We start from the raw sequence: 23,964 nt of genomic DNA, 5'->3' as shown, positions 1-23,964 counted from the left end.
ACAAAACAAGTTCGGGTTATTCACACATTTGCGTGACATGGCGAACTCATTAATTGACTTATAATATATTTCTTTAAAAAAAACAATTGTGAATGCTCTTATCGTCTTGTTAAAATACAACTTACACTTCACTTCACTATACAATATTACATTCACAATTTCACGAACATACACAAACATGAAATACGGCTACTTGCGAAGGCTACTTGCGAAGTTATCGGAAAGGAAGTTAAGACTCGACTAACCCACAAAAGAACAAATTTTAACAGAGAAACAGGAAATTTCTCTACTGCCAGATGTTTCCTCCACTATATATTAAGTGCCAGTCATAAACACAAGGTCGCTGAAAAGTTCTTATCCATTTGCTAGGAACCAAACGTTAAACCGGAAGCGGAGCAGGGTGCGGAGACCTGAAACCATAAAACTATAAAATTTGGGTGTTCTGCAAAAAACTTAGGTGATACAGGAAAACGGATGCGATATTCGTTATCAGCACATCTGAATACATAAAGATCACTTAGTTTTATTTAAAGGAGTATTTCATTGTTTATCAGTGTTTGTGAAGATGGGGATGAGTGATGATATGATAAAATTGATGAATGGACGCTCACAAACATCCATGCCCAGGCTTTCAAACTTTCTGCAACGTTAAAAAAAATCAGCAAGAATACTAATTGTTGTAGAGATAATTTTTCTTTTTTCCCCGGAATGACAGGACTGTTAGCGGAGGTGAAATTTATACATTTTACCTTCCAATAATGAAAGTTACAGAAACAAGAAGAAAATATAAATTTTACACAAAAAATTGTAAATAGCAAATCTGTGGTCATGGCAATAGACTAAAAATGTAGTGTGTAGCAGTGGTATATTCCTACACCTATGCAAAGTTGGGTTGATATTGATTTATATTATTTTACTTCACGTTTTTGTGCCTCGTGGCTAATTTGCGAAGATGGGGATGAGTGATGAAATTGATGAATGGACATTCACAAACAAACATGACCAAGCGGGATTCGAACCCAGGACCCTTGGCGTCGCAGTGCGATGTGCTAAAAAATCACCCACAGCGTCTGGCGCAAAGTTGGGTTGAAAATAGGCAGATACTTTTGGGGGGAAGTAGGTAATGACAGTGTATAGAAAGGCAGTGATGCCATCTCATGGAAAAAAATTGTTACATTGCATAATTTTCATGGGGGGGAAAAATCAACATTTGCCAAATGAGTTTGTTAAAAATAACAACAATAAATATATTTTTTTGCCACCTGGTGGTGGCTTCAATTCATTGATTGATTTGGTTTATTTTATATGATGAAATTGATGAAGGGACACTCACAAACATCCATGCCCAGGCTGTGACCCAAACCTGGAACCTCTGGCATCGTAGCATGTAGTGCTAACCACTCTACCACAGAAGCCTGCAGATTCAATTGAAACTAGTAATCCAAAAGCTCATAATTTGGGTGGTTTCGCTTGAAACCAGCCACCTGTTAACAACACTGTTTTAAGCTGATTTTGAATCTTTCTTTTCCTCCCAATTGATTTGGTGTTTTAAGTCCACTTTATGCACAGTAAGGCTAATCGGGACTGGACCTACAGTTTAAAGTGGGATCCAAACCACTATGTGCCTCCACTGGGTATCGAACCTGGGACCACTTGATTACAACGCGACGACGCTACCACTGCACTTTCGAGGAGGCTCTTTTCCTCCTGAAAATAACAATATGTTGTTGAAGACTCCACAGATTATAAATCATATTTCATCTGTTGCAAAGCTCCTATGTTTAATACAATATAAAACATTGTTTGTTATTATTAGCTGATTTACCTACTAATAACTGCAAAAAAATACCTGACTGGATCGCAAGTTTCCAGTTTACATAAAATTCAGCATTTTTTAAAATGTCCATCCACATCACCTCTTAAAAGGCACAAAGTGTCAAAAGGTAAGCAGTAACATGATGCAGATATTGCACTACATTCCTAGCATCGTTGACACTGTATTTTTGGTGGATGATAATATCCTTCTGAAACACAAAAGGCGCCATTGCTATTTTCCCAGAGCTCAGGGGTTTCTAACACCTGCAAGGAATATATTATTACAATTAGTTATGTATTATCAACTTTATCAACCTTGTGCATTTATATCCTATGTGCCTGCATGCTTTTTAAATATTACATAGCTTAATAATGTTTCAACTTTATGAAAACTAAGTGTGTGTGTGTTAGAGTGAGGGAGAGAGAGAGAGAAAACTTGAAGAAAAATTCAAAAAATATTTGTGGGTTCAATTTCAAGTACAGTTTCTTGAATCCCCTTTTGAACTGTACATCTATTAGCAATTACTCTATATGTGCAAAAAGTGGACGAAAAGATCTACTTTACCAATACATATCAGATAGTGACTAAACTTGTACCCAACGACAGCATTTACTTTTTCAAACCAATTCTGTTTGATGGAATCAATTATGAACAAAACAAAAAAACAATGCAGAGCCTTAGGGGATGAGCAAAACAGTTGAATTTGTACTGATCAATTTGTGCAATTTGATTTGATTTTCGTTATTTAGCATTGTTTCTTTGCCACTTTTATTTAATCACATGGATAACAATTAGTGACGATATGATGAAATTGATGATAACACACATGTTCAGGTTTGGATTTGAACCCGGGAACCCTGGCATTGTAGCATACTGTGCTAACCACTCTGCCATGGAGGTTGGCACTTTGTGCAATTATCTTGAATATTCCAATTGCACCAAACATTCAGTGACTATGTTCCCTCTGCACAGAAAATGATAATACCTGTCATCATGAATGAATGGGACATTAAATCTCATAGAGAGCAGATTTCATGCCAATTAGTGGATATTGGTATGCCATTCAGACTTTACAACTACATATGATGGATGATTATCAGATTATACTGCCTTGTATTGTTAATATAAGGAATATAACATGTAGGTTTGGTTACCAATTAAATTATGAAAACAATGAATGAAATGATATATAGGGTTTTCCAATAAGAACGATATGATTTTACAATGAAAAAAAAAACTATTTCAGATACAACCAAACTTTTTATATTATTTTGAAGCACGGTTTATTACATTTTGAATAACACATCATTGAGTGAATTGAGTGGATTCGATGAACCCAATTTTCGATCACTTTGTGCAATAACTAGCCTAATGTCACGAAAGCTTTCCCCCCTCCAGTTTTGGCACCTTGTTTCCCCAGTTTTGAAAGGTTGCATGCACCCCTAAATTTCTTTCCGCACCCCCTCAGCACCCCTAATGATTAATCCTGGACCTCCTCATTCCTTATTCTATCCCTTCTAGTCTTCCCCAATATACTCCTTAAAAATTTCATCTCACTACCTGCATCTTTCTTTTGTCTCTCTCTGCCATTGTCCAAGTCTCTGCTCCATACAGAATTATTGGCACAAAGCATGTGTTGTATATTACCTTCTTGCATTTCATAGGTACATCCCTGTTCCATATTAATCTTCAAACTCTTTGATATAGTCCACCACCCATTTGTTCTCTTCTGTTTACCTCCTCTTCTATTCTTCCACTTCTCTCAATTATGCTCCCTAGATATTTGAAGCTCTCCACTACCTCAACTCTTCCGTGTTCATCTTTATTCTTGGTTCATTTCTGGCTCTGTTCCTTGTTGTTCTTGATACTCAAAGAGTAAGGGAAGGAAAACTCTGACAGAAAACCTAGGTTAGTCTGTTGGCCTTGAGATGGCAGTCCTATCAGTGGATTTAGATGCTGAGAGTTGATAATCCACACCTCTTAAATGCAAGTATCACAGAAACCAAAAGGATGTAAGCCAGAGGAAACTGTTGGCAACTTCGGATATGAAACATCGGACAAGAATGTTTGCACAATGTGGGAAACAGGCAAGCTTGCACAAATCGAGGAGAGACATGTAAATGACCCATTGTAAGTGTTACTTTCAAGCGGTGCTAATAAAGATTCTCCTACAAGGTTCCTACTAACATGCCAAATCAAAATCTTTATTTTTTTCAGGGAAAATCAACTTCCAACACATGTTGTAATGATTTTACTAACTTCTCAATGTACTTATGTATTTAGTAATGTGAAAGAATTTGAGCTCTTGTGCAGGCACTCCTACTTTTGGTGCAAGTGTCCCATGAGTGTATTCCTAAAGGGAACTCCAAAATTTCAGTGTTGACCCAGCATTGTGAGGACAACTGGGGAGCTACTTGCGATCAATAATAGCAGAATCTTGTCTCAAAGGCTGGTTAAAACAGCAGCAGCAGAACATGGTGCGCTAACCACACATCAGCAACAAAAAACCATGTGGTTTGCCTATTTGTAAAGAATCGCTCCAGTTGGAAGAAAAAAGTATGATTTTTGTAGGGGGAAGACCGATATGACATTTTGACTGATATCAATAAAGTATCCATATAAAAATTGCTGATTTCAATAACAGACATTCCACCAATACAATATAAAATTCCAAATAGTCCTCGAAGAACCTGAATGATTCACTGACCTCCTTAATAAATATGTTACCAGATGACTGCAACACAAAGAAATTGACATTAGACATTCTTTTTAAAAAAGTAAGGGCACCAAGATTATATCTTCATATACATAAAAATTTTAAAAAAATGACATATTGCACTAAATTATAACATATTATTATATATGCATATATGATCAGTAAAAGTATTGGTAATTTTACCAATAAACTGATGCACCGATATGCATATAGATAGAGTAGATTAATCTGTCCCTTCCCATTTTTTTTTGTATATGAGCACATGAACATATATTATAACAAATTAATGTTTATAAATATTCTGAAAATCCATTCACTGCAAGTATTGGTCATATTTTATATTCCCTGACTTGCAAGATTTTCATGTCAGTGGGTACTTTCTCATATTACAATTGTACATGCTGGCAACCACCCATAAGATTTCATTTTAGGCCAAATTAAGATTTTCCATACCTTTTCTGTGAGCTCTTGAAAAGCCTCCTTAACATTATATGAAGTCAGTGCACTGGTTTCCATGAATAAAGATCTCAAACGCTGAGCACAGATTCTACCTTCTTCTGTTGAAACTTCTCTTTCAATCTGCAAAATTTACATACAATAGAATTATGTACCTGTGCAGGAGCCCAAACACTCTACTAGTGTGTGTGCTAGTAATTTGTTACTGATGTAAACTTGGTTCATTACATGTGTAGTTATATATGAAATATATGAGTGTCCCAATGACTAATTACACAGGGCCGCATGGGTTCTGTTGTTTTTATAATTTTGGGTGTTTTGCATGCATTTGAACTTGCTGATGCTGAAACTGGCATTAGTTTTCTCACATCACGTAAGAATTTTTTACAATTCACGATTTTTATATGTGGGTTCTGGTATGCACGTTTCAGTGCAATTGAAGTGATTGCCGCTAGATGTCACTGGTACGTTTCAAAATTATTCAACAAGTAATAAAGACGAACGAGCTTAAAATACAGAGAAATTTTGTTTTATTTAAATTAATTAATATGTTTCTTGCCTAAATCCTAAAAATAATACTATGTAAAACATCGATCTGTCATTTGAAATTAATTTTATATGTAACTCTCAAAAGTCCTAATTTGCATGGTGTGGCCAAGGCATCTCGTGGTTGTCTGAATAGCCCAGATGTGTTTTGCTACATCTGCGGTGAATTTGTTCGCCGGGTACAGACAGGAAATTACAGATTTTGTAAGAAAAGCATATTACATATACTTTAAAATGAAACTAGGAAATCAAGATAAATCGTGGGCCCCACAAAAGGTATGTAGATCATGTGTGGAGTCTTTACGAAACGAGCACGGGAAAGCGGCCAATTATGTCATTTGCAATACCTATGGTGTGGAGGGAGCCTCAGGATCACAGCAATGAATGTTACTTCTGTTCCTGTGAAATTGTAGATCGAAATATTAGAAACAAGAAGAGGATAATGTATCCCAATATTCCCTCTGAAATGAGACCTGTGTTGCACGGTCCAGACTTGCCTGTACCGACACCTCCATCAAGTCTTGAGTGTGTAAGTGTTCCTGGTTCACTAAGTGATTCAGTGGAAGGAAGTGAAATGGAAGATGACATTTATGACCCCCCTCACGGATCTATGACCCTATACCTATACCCCCTCATGACCCTATACCGTTCACTCAAAGCAAACTCAATGATTTAGTTAGAGACCTAAATTTATCTAAAGAATCAGCTGAACTTCTTGGTTCCAGACTTAACGAAAATAACTTGCTGCCTTGTGGAACAACATTTTCCTGGTACAGACACCGAGAAAAAGAGTTTGTGCCTTATTTCTCGAAACAAGATTCTCTCGTGTTTTGTTGTGATGTGTCCGGTTTGCTGACTAAGTTAAATTTTCCTTGTCTCGAATAAAACAAGTTTAAAATTTGTTCTGTTACATAATGGAATATGTAATATTGCTCATTCTGTGTCACTAAAAGAAACCTACAGCAACATGCAACTTGTTCTTAATAAAATTATATATGAGGACCATGGTTGGTTGGTGTGTGGTGATCTTAAAGTTTTGAGCATTTTACTTGGACTACAATGTGGATATACGAAAATGCCATGTTACATCTGTGAGTGGGATAGTAGGGCACGATATTACCACTGGGAAAGAAAAGAATGGCCAATACGGAAAACGTTGAACCCGGGTTCAAAGAACATCGTACAACAACATTTAGTCATTCCTGAGAAAGTTGTACTTCCTCCTCTTCATATCAAATTAGGGCTGATTAAACAATTTGTGAAGGCACTTAACAAGGAAGGACAATGTTTCCAGTTAATATGCAACAAATTTCCATCCCTGTCATACGGCAAAGTGAAAGAAGGTGTTTTTGTTGGACCAGACATTAGGAAATTAATGAATGTTAAAGACTTCGAGGAAACCATGACTGTAGCTGAAAGAGATGCTTGGATAGCATTTAAAAGTGTAGTGTTGAACTTCTTGGGGAACCACAAAAGTCCTGATTACAGAGAAGTTGTTGAGAATATGTTACTTAAATTTCAAGAGCTGGGTTGCAACATGAATCTCAAATTACATTTTTTGTATTCACACCTTGATAACTTTCCACAAAATCTCGGTGAATTAAGTGAGAAACAAGGCGAACGGTTCCATCAGGACATGAGGGATATGGAGAAAAGGTATCAAGGACATTGGAGTGTTAGCATGATGGCTGACTACTTTTGGGCATTGTACAGAGAAACGCCAGAAGAAAATCACAAGAAAGTTAGAAAAGCTTACAGAAGAAAGCGTGCTAAACAGAACTGAAAAATATGTATTGTGTAATGATTTTCTTGTGTGTATATTATATACTGCTATATGTCGTTTCTATATTATATGGGTTCTTTGTGTCTGTCTATATTCATTTTAAAATAAACATGTTGATGCGTTTAGTGTGATAAGCTACTTATTCTGATTGAAGAAAAGAAAAATTATAATAAAACAGTATGCAATATTGGACAAAGCCCAAATTTTGAAATTTGATTTGTAAGAAAACCTTGCGTGATAGAGAAAAACGAATTTCATATTCGTGATCAGCATGGCACAAATAATAAAGTTCACCTATTAAACAAAAAACAACATTAAATTGAATTTAATTTGCGGCCCTGTGTTATAAATGTAATTGTAGACTACAGACATAATCAGATATTATAAAAGAACAATTGATGAAATGCTAAGATTTCTTACATTTTTAATTTCAGGATATATATTATCAGAAAACAACATAGTTTAGAGCAGCATATAACTGTATTAATTGTAAATTTCATATTTGTATTTTTGTTATTTTATGTGAATTCATTCCTCATACAATCTATGAAAAGTAAATAAGGGACTGAAGAGGCAAAAATATTAACACATTAAATATAATTATAACAAAATACATATAGTATCAATCCATAAGATTATATTTTATTTTAAAAGCCTCTCTGAATGCTTCATGTTGACCAGGGCATTCACTTGTTTATCTCAGTTGTCTCAACCTCTGAGGCATGTAAATAATGCACAGTGTTGTGCTATGTAAACCTCCTGAGGTATTCAGGAAATAGGAAGTTCCATCTGCCTATGGAGTCAGCGGTTTGCATAGTGGCAGTTAAAATCACAATTTGGCATGGAGGAAGGTCTCCATGGCCTGGGGAATATAGAGGTGAGACAGGCTGAGAGGGGACTGACTTTGGATTGGGATTGAGGAGAGAGAAGAGCTTAGGAGAGGAGTGGAGCAGAAGTGAGACGACGCGCTGGTCAACCTGCAACGAAGCCAACAGAGGACTTAGTTTATTTTTATTCTTCGAAATTATCTTCTTTCATCAGATAGACAGGTAACTATCCTAAACCCAGCCATGATTCAGGTTCAAAGGTTCATAAAATCCAATGAGTGACCATTGTCTTTTCTAGTTGTTAAGTTCCTAAATCTTACTTGTACCTTTCGCACTGCCAAGCGTTAACTCGTCATGTTAATGACGAATGCTCTCATCATCGAGGATGAATGATGAATAAGCTACATCACCCATTGATTAATTGGTTAACATTCTTGGAAAGATCCCATGAACTTTACAGAACACTAACCAACAGAATTTTAAGATAATTTGCATAAGCATCCCCCACCTACTGCACTGTCTGCATTTTAATACATACAAGGAACCCCCCAGAGAGGAAATTCCACTTTGAGCACTCAGGAGAATGTACATAAGGAGAGCAGATGGTGAAACTGTGCATTTGAACCTGCAACTTCCCAAATACAGTTTTGGATAGAAAGGCAAAGGAGAAGAAGTCTTGTTTAATACGACAGATTGTTAAAATCAGTCATTCATTCAGGTGAAATAATTATATCATCTGCTGACATCTAACAAATTTATGAAAACTCCCCCTTCACAATTTCATTCCAAAGATGCATTGGTGCATCAACTGTTTAGACATTATGCACAATACCAAGCAAATTGTAGCTAGCTTATTACAAATGACAATTGTTTACCAATCACATGCAGTGGGGAACATTACGTTTCCATTCACATAGTTGTTTCAGGTTGTCTTGTTCTAAAGTTGATTTGATTTTTTAATTATACTGGATTGGTGCAGATGAAATGTCCAGTTGGTGACCAACAAGTTCACATATGTATAACATTAATGAAAACAGAACATGTCTACAGGTACAGCGTCTTGAATAACATAGTGTGGAAAACGACCCAAGGAACTGGTTCCCGAGACGGATGACAACATAGATGGCAGTGCGATCTGTACAGCTGCTAATTTTCTTATGAAAGTAATGCGACTTAGTTAGTTTTTTGGAATATATTGTGTAGATTTGTTTGTCTTGAAAGGCAGTAAGTGAATTGATGGAAACTGTTATATTTGTGGAGTGATTTGCAGTCACGAAATGGCATTAATTTACACAGAAAAGTAACATAAATATGTTTTATGTGCAACGCAACACGAGCAGCAACATCGCAATGTGAGGCTGGATGTCAAACGTTGGATTTTTTACAGAAGTTTATTTTTGTATGCTAATAAAATCGAAATAGTCTCATGAAGGAGAAAAAATGTTTCATGGCGTACATAATATGAAGTCATTTCCTGAAATGCAGATATTCGAAATAATTTAATTTCACATTCCATCGAGTTCAAGTAGCCGATTAGGATGTACCTTGTCATCTCTATCAACAAATTGCTTTACAATTGTGTCGATTGGTAAGTGCAATTCACAAACACCAGCTGTGTCATAGAGTTCCTTGTCAGCTCTGGGAATTACTCGATTCCACTCGTCTAATTTATATTTTTGTTTGGGAACACGAAATATACAAATACCCTTTCTTTACTTGAACGATATCCACTAAAACAACCAGGCACAAAACAGCGGTGATCATATCTTCGAGACATGGTGCAAATATAACTCAACCAATGCATTGTTTACATTATTCCAGTAAGCGGGAAACGAAAAGTGTCATATTTCATGCTTGCGAGTTTTTGGGCGGCAAGTTAGACAACACGTGAGTGGATATAAAACAGATCTTTGAAAAATAAACGAGTATTGTCTGTGTGAATTTCCATAAAAATAATGTTTGTGACAATGACAATATTAATGAACCTTTCAGGATAATACATACAAGATATTAATTCTTGCGGCAATTGTCATATTACGACTTACGAGTAACAATCAATACCCAGTGGTTGGAAGTAGCATGCTACTGTAGCTAGCTACAAAATTTGTAGCTGTAGCGGCACTACATTTTGAAAATATAGCTGTAGCAGTAGCAAAGCTACATAATTCCTTTAGTTGTAGCGAAAAGTTTGCTACAGCTACATTTCACCTCAGCATTTTTAGGTTAATTTTGAATTTGACAACAGCATAAAAATATCTACAATAATGCTTACTTTTGGTGGTTCATAAAGACAAAGTCTATTACATGAAAATACGGATAATCTAGGTTATAAATATCATGATATCGCAGATTATAAATATCTGCGTAATTTATTTCATTAGTATAGAATAAATCTAATATCCAGATAACTAAACTGAACTAGCACATACAAATATATTCCAGCTAACAGCTACATTTTTTGAACTACATCTCCATTTTGGGTCATTAATTACTGTGTAGAACACAACTTGCAGTGCAAAAATGAGCGATCCATTTTCCACTAGAATGACAGCAATAGTGCCAGCATTCAATGGCTCAGTATGTTAACAGCATTGACATTTATCAGGATATAGGATCTCGCCAGCAAGAAATTATTGTTACAAGAACGACAGACATACACTTTCTGGAATTTACGAATATTTTCGTCATAATATTTGTTCACAAATTTTCAAATTACAATGTGTTTAGAACACCCGAATTTACACATCAGTTTCCTCAATACATTTCTGTTTTGATATTCTGTTACTTTTGCTTAATCATGACAATGATGATGAATGTTTTATTTAGTAATTCTCTTATCTAGAGTCGCTTTCTCCCACTTTTGGCTAATTGTGAGAATGAGGAAGAATGATGAATGACAATGAGCAGAGTGGGAAATGGAGGAGCAGGAGGATCCCATCCTCCAGGCATCTTTCCTAGTTTCTATTTTGAGTCCATTTTATGCACAGATAAGCTAATCGAGACTGGTTCCGAACCACTATGTGACTCAACTCAATATTTATTCTCAAGGTAAATATGTTGATATATAAATGTAAATAATTCTACCAAACTTTATTTGTGTATGGTTGTAATCATTAATTTGGGTAACACTCTAATTGCAATACTCATACATCAAATTTGAATTGATATGCCGCTTACATAGGTACGTTATTCTCAAAGACTATAGTAAAAATAAGTAATTGAAGTAACACTGCTATCAAAATTACCAAATGACGGGAATCATGATAATAAATAACAGAATCTATTTTCCAGTAAGTACAACTATCATACTAGGGTCTTGGGAATATCCATGTAGTTGTTTTAATTTGTTTATGCAAAAGTAGCGAAGTAGCGAACAGGAGTAGCATAGCGAGCTACTTTTTGGTATATGTAGCTGTAGCGAAGCTACATTTTGGAAGAGTAGATGTAGCTGTAGCGAAGCTACTTCTAAAATGTAGCATTCTGATAACTGTCCATACCTATGTTTTCTTCCGTATTGTTAATTAAAAACTGAAGGAAAGGTCATGATCGACGGTTCAGAATGTTCTTTAATATTTTTGCGACTACTGTACCACATATCATAACAATTTTCTGATACAAAGAAATGTTACAAGGAAAAGAATCAGACGTTGCAGCAAAAACTCCATTTACTTCCATTATAAGCAGACGAATGCCATGCAGCTGTACCGACACCTGCGGCTCTAGTTGATCCTGAAACAGCTGCACGAAGTGTTTGTTGCTTGCTGGCAGACTTTGCCGGCCATCAAGCGAGGCCTCCCATTCACTGGTAGGAGCACCAAAGACAGCACATGACTTGATCTCCAGCCACATTTCACTGTGCTTTCTATGAGAGGAAATTTGAACACTTGGTTGCCACATTCACAGTGGATATGAGTGGAAGGCAGTCGACTGATAAGGAGCAGGGATTTTAGATGATGAGGGGAAAATAATTTGCTCTCAAAGGGCTTGTACAATTCCATGTTTGCATCAAATGTGCATTGTGTCAAGGTGCACCCAGACAGAAGTGTCCTGACTGTGATATCAAGAATGCACCCACATTCTGAAACTGCTTACCTGACAGAAAGTGGTCCAAGCTGTGATACACAGTTGGAGAGTGTTACATTAAGATCTGGCACACACAGATTTATCGTATAGAAATTTCAGTAAAATTCAGGCTCCACCAGGACATAAATTCAAGCACAGTATGCCAGGGACACGGGTTCGAGTCCTGCTCAAGCCTCCATTTCTCGCTGAAATTTCTACATACTTTTGGTTTGGTTTGGTTTGGTTTGATTTGCTTTATTTTACTTCGCTTTTTGTGCCACTTTTGGCTAATTTGCAAAGATGGAGATGAGTGATGAAATTGATGAATAGACACAAACATCCATGCCCAGGTCAGTATTCGAACCCAGGACCCCTGGCGTCGTAGCACGATGTGCTAACCACTCTGCCACAGGGGCCAGCTTCTACATAGTTGGGGAGAGGTCTAGAGAATAGGGAGGGTGAGGAATTTGTATCCAGACTCATGTGGAGAAGGGCATTACGACAGGGGCACCACGTCTGTCTGCTAATGCTGTTTGTTTGTTATGAATCTGTTAGTTCATTTCTTGCAGTGTGGCACAAGAACAGCCTGAATTCAATTTTTACCTTATCTGAGAAGACACGGTGGGTGAATGATGCTAGATTACCACACAAGCAGAAGTACATTTTGAGTTTGAGCTTTTGTTTCAAGTCCAGTTTATGCACAGATAGGCTAACTGGGGCTGGACCTACAGTTTAAAATGGGATCTAAACCACTATGTGCCTCTACCAGGTATTGACCACCATGGGGAAGGCCTGGAAGTGTCTTTTGAGGATGGACGGGTGACTGAACTGTGACCTATAGCAGAATCCAACCACAGTTCTGGTCAGCTACAATTGTAGTACCAGACCCACTTTTCATTGCTATGCAAAATACCTTCTTATTTGTCAGCGTGAGAGAGGTGTCTTGTTCACTGGAATCAGATAATGGGACAGACACATGTCCATCGAACTATTTGACCTTGGCTACTGTTATCATATAAATATATTAATAACTTACGTTTTGCGAGTATCTGGGTAACTCCTGCGACGTTTTGGGACGCAACTGCTCCCTTCCTCAGGCTGCTCATGTTTAGGTTATGTATAAATCATAACCACGTCGACCTCTCCATAGGTACAGGATATAGGTTTGGTAAAGTTGTGTGGTTAAAAAACAATAAAAATCTAAAACCCATTACAGGTGCACGTCATACTACCATGCTGTTTCCCCGATTAGAAACTGGTCCTTGGAATGTTAAAACTTTAAAACTATTTATTGTTTTTTTAACCACACACCTTTACCAATCCTATATCTGTACCTATGAAGAGGCTTGCTTGCTTGCTTGCTTTATCGTGGCTCACACCGCCTATCCTTTGCGGTTTCTAGCCATCGGGACCGCTTGATTTGATCCGACTTCTTCTTGTCTCCTGTCGTTATTCCTCATGGCACCTGCACAATACACTTTCACTCGTGATTTTCACTATGGGAGGGTATCCTGTTAGGTATGTTACACTGTGATCTTCCTTATTGTTTTTGTTTACATTGAGATGTTGTGTTTTCGTGCGAAGCTATATAGCGTCCACATGATGGGAGCTCGAGGCTGACTTATCAGGGTTGGGATTGACGCCGGAAATGGAACAGCTAGTCGAAGTAGGGTTTGATACAACTGTTCCCGATGGGCTTGTCGTAAGGGGCATTGGAAAAACAGATGAGTTATTGTTTGGCTGGGTTCTCCGCATTGACAGGAAGTTATAGGTACCGCATTTATCCTTGCCAAATGTTGATTCACCAGAACGTGACCCGTGCGCATTCTCAAGGTGAACACAATCACGGCCCGAGGCATTTTCAAAGATTGATACCAAGGTTGTTTTGTACCGATGTGCGTGTTCCACTTATAGGTGGTTGTGTTTTGTAATTCGTGTGCACACCATTCATCCCATTCGTGTTGGATTTTCATTTTTACGCGAGGGAGCAAGTCTGTGTAAGGCAAGCGTAAGGGGGTTACGTGTTCGAGTGTCCGAGCTTGCTTTGCGTAGATATCTACGAAATCGTGAGATTTGTTTTGATTGGAATGTGCCTTGATGTAGGTAAAGGTCACTTCTTGTCCCCGTTTTCGGAGCCGTAACGCTGCACTTTGAATAAGATATGGGAAAATCGTAAGTTTATAGGCTGCAGTGCCTGCTCTTGACAACGTTTGGAGCACGCTCAAGGCGTCGGTCAGTATAAGACATTGTGGCAGGCCCGACGCGAGGATATGAAGTAATGCTCTATATATTGCATAGCATTCCGCCGAAAAAATTGACGCGTCGGGAGGTAATTTAAATTGTCTAATTATGTTCTGGGACGGGATATAAAATGCAGAACCTACTGCGGTATCGTCTTTTGATCCATCCGTGTATATTAATGTCGACTCCGGCCATCTTTCTTGATATTTTCCATGTTCACCACGGTCGGCGTAATGAATATCTAGATTTGGCTCTATGGGGATATTTAATTGATATATGAGTGGGTGGTCGTGGGTAAATGACAGCTGATAGGCCTCTGTGTCTATGAAATAGCAGTATAGGAAATAATATCGGGGGGTTGAGTGATCTATACGCTTTATTATCTCCCATTGTCTTTGGATGGCAAATTCTCTATTGAAAGGGTGGGGGTGTATAGCCCATGTTTTGAGTAAAAATTGTACCGTGAGTTTTTTTCGTCTGTGAGTAAGTGATTGTTCATTACTCTCGAGATAGACACTCACATTTGGGCTGGAAGGCATTAGGCCGAGGCACGTTCGTAAAGCCTGGCGTTGTAAGATATCTAACGAGTTCAGGGTTTTTGTGTTTGCTCCACCGTATACTGGGGCTGCGTAATCGTATAATGATCGAAAGCAATTTTTATAAAATAAGAGCATAATGTATGGATGACTCCCCCACTTAGTGGTGGATATGCTTCGTAATATGTTAATAATTTTTTTTCCTTTTACTTTGAGGTATTCAATGTGGGGTCTCCACGTTAGTTTTCTGTCATAAAAAACTCCGAGATATTTATAGGAGTCTACAAGAGGTATATTTTGGATACTTGGTATATTGTTTGGATAAGTTAAAGGTTGTCGGTGATTGAAAATTAGGATTTTTGATTTGGAGGGTGAGAAGGTTAGTCCTATACTCCAGAGGTTATCCCGAAGTACTGTAATAGCCCTTTTTAGAGCAAGTATGCCTTGAGTGGCATCAGAAGTTTGTTTATAACAACATAAATCGTCGGCGTATTGTAATACTTTAAAGTCAGCGAGATCTAATTGGTGTATGTGGCGGGTATATATATTGAATAGTAGGGGGCTGAGGGGGGACCCCTGTGGTATTCCGGTTCGTACTTTTCTGGCCCCGTCCACTCGATCATCGAACCAAAATACAAGATTTCGTTCATTATATAAATTCCAGATAATATTAGCAACGGAAGGGTGTATTGATAATGTGTCTAATACATTGCATAGTATTGGGACGTAAACCGAATCATAGGCTTTCTCAATGTCTGTAAACAGGCTAAAACAATAATCCTTAGTTATCTGACTATTTTGTATTGCTACTGTGAGAGTGGATACGGCATCTTGGCTGCCGTGATTGAGCCTGAATCCCATTTGTGTTGGGGGGAAAAATTGTTGCTTTTCCAGGGTCCAGTTTATTCGATGTTGTAATGTTTTTTCAAAAAGTTTGGTGAGTACCGGAATTAATACTATGGGTCGATACGATTGTGCGTTGTTGCGAGGTTTGGATGGTTTGAGGATAGGAATTACGACATGATTGTTCCAGGTTATGGGGATAATACCGGTGCGATATATTTCATTGTAAATTTGTACAATGAGGTGGATACCTTCGTCCGGCAAGTGGCGAAGTACGTCATATGTAATGCCGTCATATCCTGGTGCGGTATTTTTGAGGGAGTCCAAGGTATTTGTGAGTTCTAATGCGGTCACCGCGGGAAAGTCATCTGTGAATGTTGCGTTTAATCTTTCGTCGTGTTTATAACCCGAGCTAACCGAGGGGGGTGTTAATAAAGATATGAAGTCGTTTTCCCAGGTTCGGTCTAGCGTTTTCACCTTACTTTGGGTGGGTTTGCGAATGGAGTTAAATTTGTGCCAAATGGAGCTTATGCTATCGCTGCGATCTAATGTATTGCAAAAGTTTTGCCATGCTGCTCTCTTCGCCTGGAGGTAAGTTTTTTTCGCTTTCGCTTGTAGGCGTTTTAGTTCAATCAAATTTTCTCGGAGGTGGCGTCGTTCATATTTTCGGAGTTGTTGTCTTTTTCTGATTTTAATGGTTTCGCAATCTCTCATCCACCAACTTATGGATGGATATCTGGCCGGGATACTAAAGCGGGTACGAGTAGCACTGTGGTCCATAGCGACCGTAATCATTTCGATGAGATTGGAGTAAACTAGGTTGATATTTCGGAATGATAAAATTGGCATGTATATCCGTGAGAACGTGGCTTTGAACGCATCCCAGTTAATGGAGGCTTTATTCCATCGCCGTACTGGGGGTGTCTGGCTGTTAGCTAAGCCTGGGGGTCGGAGATTGTGACGACGTCTGATCAAGAGAATGGGTGTGTGATCGCTTCCCCGTAAGTCTGCGTCTTTATACCACGCGAACTGAGGGAAAATTTCCGGAGACGTTATCGTCAGGTCGATGCAGGATGGGTTATTTCCGTTGAGAGGGTAATGGGTGGGGGTGCCATCGTTACAGAGAATGAGGTTATTCTCAGTGATCCATGTGTCAATTGCGTTACCTAGTCTGTCGTTATGTTTGTCCCCCCACGTTGAGTGGTGTCCATTAAAGTCACCTAAAAGGGCAATAGGTCCGGGAACGTGTTGTATCATTTCTTGAAGGTCTCGTGCTCGTATGCGTTGGGAGTTAGTATTGGAAGGGATGTATATCGATATTACTGTGAATGTTCGTAGGAAGATAGAAACGCGGATAGCTACTATTTCTGCTTGGAAATCTTGTTTTAATCTTATGTCATGCGGAATCCGGACTTCTGTATGTTGAATTTTTTCGTGTACGAATATTACCGTTCCCCTATTAGTTGTTGGTGTACCGTATAGATTATAATGCGCAAGACGATATTTTTCGCGTTTGGTACCTTTAACTTCCTGTAAACAGAGAATTTGGGGTTGATATTCGGCAATTAAGTCTAGTAATTCAAGTTTTCTCGCGGAGAAGCTATTAACATTCCATTGTACTATTGTTTCCATTTCCGGTATCCATCGGAAACCTTGCTCTGTCAATGTGTGGATTCTATGATAGCCAGGAGATTAGATGTTAAAGATTGGATTTGTTTGATGAGTTGAATGCGACGATTTTTGTTTTCTGTTTCCCGCACCGCGTCCCATAAATTGGGAATCATGTCTAGAATCGAGTTGTAGATAAGATTGTGCTCTATTGGTATATGCTGTGGGGTTGAGTTATTCGAGAACACATTTGTTGGTGGCCGAACAGGATTCACTCTATCTATCTCCCTCTTACTTGTCAAAGCAGCGGGCCGGGCATTTTGTCCTATCGGTTTGGAATAATTACTTTCTGTGTCGGAGGTGGGACTGGAGGTCATGATTAACCCTTCATCATCATCATACCAATTCCTGCTATTGTACGTTTTGCGGGGTTGATGGTCGTCTTTTCTTTTTGTTTTGGATGTTTTGGGTCGCCTTGGCGGTTTAATGGCATCAGTAGGGGAAGTATTTCCTAATACTGGTTCTTCCCTTGTGAGCACCGATTGCGTATGATTCAATATCTGGTAGTTATTGACCGTTTGTGTAGAATGGGGCAAGTCAAGTCTAGTGTTATCCACCGAACGTTCCGACCTTGGAAGACGTAATGGGGGGAAATTAGCACCTGTAAATCTTGGGCGGAGAACTTCCTCCCTGGTGGGGCTGGGAATAAAAATCCCTTGTAGTTTGTTTTTTGCCTCGTGGTATGAAATGTTTTCTTCAGCCATTTTGTTTTGTATGGCTGATTCAAGTCTACGTCGGGGGCAATTTTTTGATAAAGAGGAATGGGGTTCTTTGCAGTTAATACACAAGGGTGAACTGTCGCACTGGTCTTCATGTTTATCTTTGGCACAATTGGCACACACGGGTTTCGAACGGCACTGTTTGTGGTGGTGCGAATAACGCCAACATTGGGAACATTGCAATACTGCTCTTGTTCGAGGTGTTACTTCGTGTATTTGGCTATTAATGATGATTTTATCAGGTATTTGGTTCCCGCGGAAGGTAACACAGAAAAGTTTTGTTGGAACGAGGTCGAAAGTCCCATCTTCTCGCCAGATCTTTTTCGGCAAGCGTTTGACTGTGAGAACTCTGATGGGGCTTTCTATACCTTCCAATACATCTTGTTCGGATGTATCATGTTCAATACCAAATACCAGACCCTCCCTTTGAACTAATGAAAGTGGCACCCGCGATTGAACCAGCATTTCCCGATGCAAAGCAGTCTGCAGCATGAAATTATTAGCAGCCCTTGCTGTTTTGAATGTTACCCGGACCCGATTGATACCACATTGTTCTACCAAGTTCACGGTCACATTTTTTTTCCTGAGAATGTTTCCGACGCTACCTGCGGCAAGTCTTTTCGCGTTTTTCTCAATGCCGTCCAGAAGGACGACATATGGTCCCGGCATGTCTTTATCGTACCAGTATTCGGGAAGAGTGGGTTGAATTTCGGAAATAGTGTCTCCGCGGGGAACTTTGTCGGGCTGGATCGATTCCTCCATTTCATCCCGGTGACGTTTTTGGGCGTTTTTGTCCGCACTTATCTCAGAGGGTGTTATGTGGTTAGTCTTGGGTGACGATGAGGGTTGATATATTGTGTCCATGTCGGTGTCCGGGGATTCGTTCCCGTCCATGGCCGTTCGGGTCGGCTACCCGGTTGAAGGTATGCGTATCACTGTTCTATTAAACCACGCGGTATGTGTTCCTATACAATACCTGTTCACTACACTATCACTTGGTAGCAAAATCGCGAGAACTAGTTGAACGTGTAACCACTGCGCGAGGATCTGCGTACGTACGAGGTCTTTCGCGTTATGAATTTTTAAAACTGACCTATGAAGAGGTCGACGTGGTTATGATTTATAAATAACCTAAACGTAAGCAGTCTGAGAAAGGGAGCAGTTGCATCCTGAAACATCGCAGGAGTTACCTAGATACTCGCAAAACATAAGCTATTAATATATTTATATTAAATTTGTGAGTAATTCTAACAACTTTCTCATGAACTACTGTTAACAGGTACCGAAACAAAGTGGAGGGGTGCGCATGCAGCCTCTTGGCTATCACGTATGCAATTGTTGGGTGTGAGCTGCAGCAGCTAATCTGAAAATGCTGTGGAGGATATCCTCATGGTTGATTTCAACGATACATCTACTATCTGAAATTTTGCAACCCAGTGACAAAGTTCATGAGCCATGTGCTGTGTTTCTGCCACAACACAAGCAGTATAACTAGTTTGAACTCATACAGAAAAATCATCCTTAGTTGTGAAGTGGCCGCGGTGGCTCAGTCGGTAACGCGTCTGACTACCATGCTCAAGGTCCCGGGTTCGATCCCCGGCCGGTTCAAATCCAGGAACTTTTCTAACGGTGGAAGCGGCCCCGGCGCCCACCCAGCGTCGAATAAAAATGGGTACCTGGGGGAAACCCTGGGGGGTAAAGGCAGTCAGGGGGCGTGATGCTGATCACATCACCCCCACACACGACCGGATCAAGAAAGTGTGGGGCGTTACCCCCACACCCCCTATACGCCTTCATGGTGTGGTGCTATGCACAGGGGAACACTTTACCTTTTTTTAGTTGTGAAGTGTCCATGGGTCACTTCGACAGACCACTACTACACAAGAACTTAGTTGTTTCAATGTATTAATTAATAAGATTATAGATATTTGTCAGGTTTACTATCTTAATAATCTTGTAGATATTTAGCAATAATTCCCAAGAAAAAGTTCACCTCATGATCAAATATCCAGCAAAGTTTATCACTCGCCTATCTATGAAGTGCATAGTATCTCAACATGCATGCTGACAGGGACCAATTTCTTTGAGCCTTCAGGGTTCTTGCAAATGTGTCTTGAGAATGGACATTTGAAGTGCACCAACCTAATACCATATACATTTAAATCATACAGTTTATAATTAATTTTATTTTAAAAATTTGTAGGAATAAGTTTTATTTCATGTGCTGTACTAACCAGATCAGCTTTGTTCCCTATGACCATCTTAACTAGGTTTTTGTGAATGCAGTGTTCTTCAAGATCTAGTAACCAATCCTTTATCTTCTCAAAAGAATTTCTTCTACTGACATCATAAACTATAATAGCACATTGTGCATTTCTGTAATAATTAGGCATTATACTTTTATAACGCTCTAAACCTGCAGTGTCCTGTAAAAAATGCATGGTTTATAAGTGGAAAAGTTCACGTGTCAAGAAATTACCACATACCTAATAAAATACAACAAATTCCCCTATTTTTTGGTATTGTACCCTTGTACAAAGTTGCTACCTCTTCTAATATTATATTGGATTATGCTAACATGTTCCTATAAAACAATCTAAAAAAAAACGTGATCGATTCTCTATCAATATATTTAGGTCATTCAAAAATTGATTGACACTACCCCGTTAACTTCAGAAACATAGCAGTTTGAAATGCATAAAGTTAGGCTATTGTGCAACATATTGCCACCAGTTGATGTTGCTGCATTGAGCAGGAACAACAGTGTTGCATTATTTGTGCAGGTACATTTGTAGATAAACCGAGAAAATATGTTCTTCTTAAAGGTTCACATAACCACTTTTTGTAGTTGCAAAATATTCTAACACAGTTATCTTTAGTGGTTTTTATTTTATTTTATCTGTGACATTTCGTCCTTGTTTCCCAGAACTTTTTCAAGCTACACCAAGATATACATACAACAACACAACCTCACTAGTCACTCTATACTTCTAAAGAATGATATGTAGCTTGAAAAAGTTCTGGGAAAGCAGGACGAAATGTCTCAGATAAAATAAAATAAAAATTACTGTGTTAGATTATTTTGCATCAAGAAAATATGGAAGTAGATAATCATGGACAACGATGGACAGCATGGTTCCTTTGGAGGAAAGGAGTGGCTGGTTGTGACATTCACACAAGGTTAGCAGCTGTGTTTGGGAATCCAGCACCAAGTTGCAGAACCATGTTTCAGTGGATGTTGGACCTCATGCGCAATCACCATTGCCACCCTGGATGCTGTAGGGTACACTGCGCTGCTCCATGCTCCACATTAGCCAAATCTTGCACCTAGCAACGATGCCCTCTTCGTTGCAATGAACAAGATGCTGTGCGATGAGAAGTGCACCTCCAACAACGGGCTGTCAAAAGTGGTTTGCTGCAGCAATATGGAAATAGGGGGAACTATGGCAAAGGTGCATAAACAATGGTGGGGGATACCTCCAATATAATGTGTACTCACTTTGTTTGTGAAGAAAAAATTGTAGTGTCAATCACTTTTGAATAACCCAAGTACAAAGCAGAATAATACATTGATTGTTGTTGATTTGGTGTTTTAAGTCCACTTTATGTACAGTAAGTCTAATCGGGACTGGACCTACAGTTTAAAGTGGGATCCGAACCACTTGTGTCTCCACCGGGTATTGAACCCAGGACCCCTTGATTACAAGGCAACAGCGCTAGCACTGCACCATCAGGGAGGCCCAATAATACATTGACACTGAATGGCAGGGATAATAATAATAATACTAAAACATAAATGTTATCCCATTATATGAATAATTAAATGCCAGTATATAACATACCAGATTAAGCAAATACTGAATATAAGCCTAGAGTAATCATATTTGTTAATTCTTATCATTATGTATATCATAGCAATAATGCTGAATATTTTGACTTAATCCTGTCCCTTTATCCCAACCATATGTCAGGAGCCAGCATATACATATATTATGCAAATACAGGCTAAGAAAGCCATAAATCCAACTAAGATAAAAGCACATATTTTAAAATGTGACCTTGAAACATTTAATTTATTAATTAATACAACATTGGATTAAAAGTAATTAATTCTTGCACCATAGTAGCCTTCACAAAGAAGGCTCTATCAGTAACACCATAAATAATTATGCAATACATTCTAATATATGGCAAACTCTGCCATATTGCTGCAGATTATAAAATTTGGATAACAACAGTGCAAAGATTTATAATGTCATGTTTATTCAGGGTGGCCACTCCAGGGCCATGATAAAATTCAAGTATAATTCCTGGTTTTCAAGGTGAACTTTCCAACTATTCAAGGCTACAAGCAGATGTTTCCTCAATTTCAACGTAATATATTACCACCTCCCACCACCCACATGCATACACAAACAAATATATTAACAATATTGAAATGTGACTCGGATAAACCCTTGGGGATCGAGAGTCACTGGGATGTAGCAAATTATAAAACTAGAGGTTTAAAGGTTCATAATGACTGTAAAGGGCTCGCCCCGGTCAATGAAGAGAAAGATGCAGTATAACTGACTGCAAATTCTCTCTCCACACTTATCATACTTGTCCTCTGTTCTTGATGAGTGATGTCCTAGACGAATCTACAGGTAGTGTCCATAACTTGTGCAAGTTAGTACTTTGACTCTGACTGACACTCCTCCGTTATCACACGCTGAGTGTGCTGAGTGTATTGAATTAATTTCTAAGTCAACTGAGAGCTATGTCCATCCCAACTTAATGTTTTGTACTCCTGCCAGACTAGAGGTTATAACTCCTCAAGTCCTCTACCGGTGAGGTGTACTTTCGTCACCTCCTGTATAATGCAGTACGGAGGCATTAGGAAATGCAGTGCGTTCCTGGGATAACTAGAAGCAGTCGACGGAAACGTCAGGTTAATGAACAGTGTAAAGAAAGCATAAAACGAGCCTCTTCTCTATCTTCACTCATTATACCTCATCAATATAAAGGGCCTGTGTGATTCCAAATATCCAAAAATTCTAATTCAATTCAATGGTATATATTTAAAAAATATTTAATTTAAGGTGACATTTGTCATTTCACATACTCAGACATACATCTACAAACACAAGTCACAAAAGTTAAGCGATTACTAATCTAAGAAAAATTGTTAATTGAATAAGATTTTCAAACTCAAATTTACCTAATCAAATTAACAATATCTTATCTTGCAACAATCTTCCATCCGTCAGATAGGACACTAACGAAGTAAAATGGATTGAAAGAATTCCGTTTTACTTTCCATGCAGCTTTCTTTTCCTTCCTCAATTAAAATAAAACCTAAACTGTGAAAATCTTGCCTTAGGGCATTTATAAATATGTATAAATTCAATGGGATTTGGATTAATAAAAATTGCAATTCTTTACCATCTACGTTAAAAAATTCACACAGAATTTCCGGAGCCAATAATACACACATAATTCCAATAATTCAAGGAATTCTCGGTCAGTAGCCACCCTGTTATTATTCTGATTTAATGATACACATGATACAGAAAACACACAAACATTAAAAAACATATACTGTACTAATATTTTTTAAATGTGAATAGAAATTTTCATCAGCGAACATTTTTTTTTTTTTAAATTTTAGAACTAATTTTGAAAATTTCACCAGGTGAAAATTTTCAGGTGGCATGGTAACCGGGTGCTTTGCATTTGTCTACACCTCGCTGCATGTAATTGTCGAGAAGA

The 23,964-nt window shown here is 38.4% G+C and overlaps 1 protein-coding gene across 1 annotated transcript in view; it reads right to left on the bottom strand.

Annotated features, from left to right (window-relative positions):
- Nucleotides 1-394: 394 nt before the first annotated feature.
- The window catches only part of LOC145994610 (ras-related protein Rab-18-B-like), a 51,714-nt gene continuing 28,144 nt past the window's right edge, over nt 395-23,964 (bottom strand). The window contains exons 3-5 of the mRNA XM_083130661.1: nt 20,448-20,639; nt 4,986-5,111; nt 395-2,079 (exon numbers count right to left, since the gene is read on the bottom strand). Of these exons, the coding sequence (XP_082986787.1) occupies nt 1,981-2,079; nt 4,986-5,111; nt 20,448-20,639 (417 nt within the window). The 3' untranslated portion in view covers nt 395-1,980. The remainder of the gene's footprint in view (nt 2,080-4,985; nt 5,112-20,447; nt 20,640-23,964) is intronic.

This window comes from Lepisma saccharinum, chromosome 11 (assembly GCF_977018435.1).
Source record: "Lepisma saccharinum chromosome 11, izLepSacc3.1, whole genome shotgun sequence".
Classification (NCBI taxonomy): Eukaryota; Metazoa; Arthropoda; class Insecta; order Zygentoma; family Lepismatidae; genus Lepisma; species Lepisma saccharinum.
Note: the sequence above shows the minus strand (reverse complement) of the source record. Positions and strands in the feature narration are given on the sequence as shown.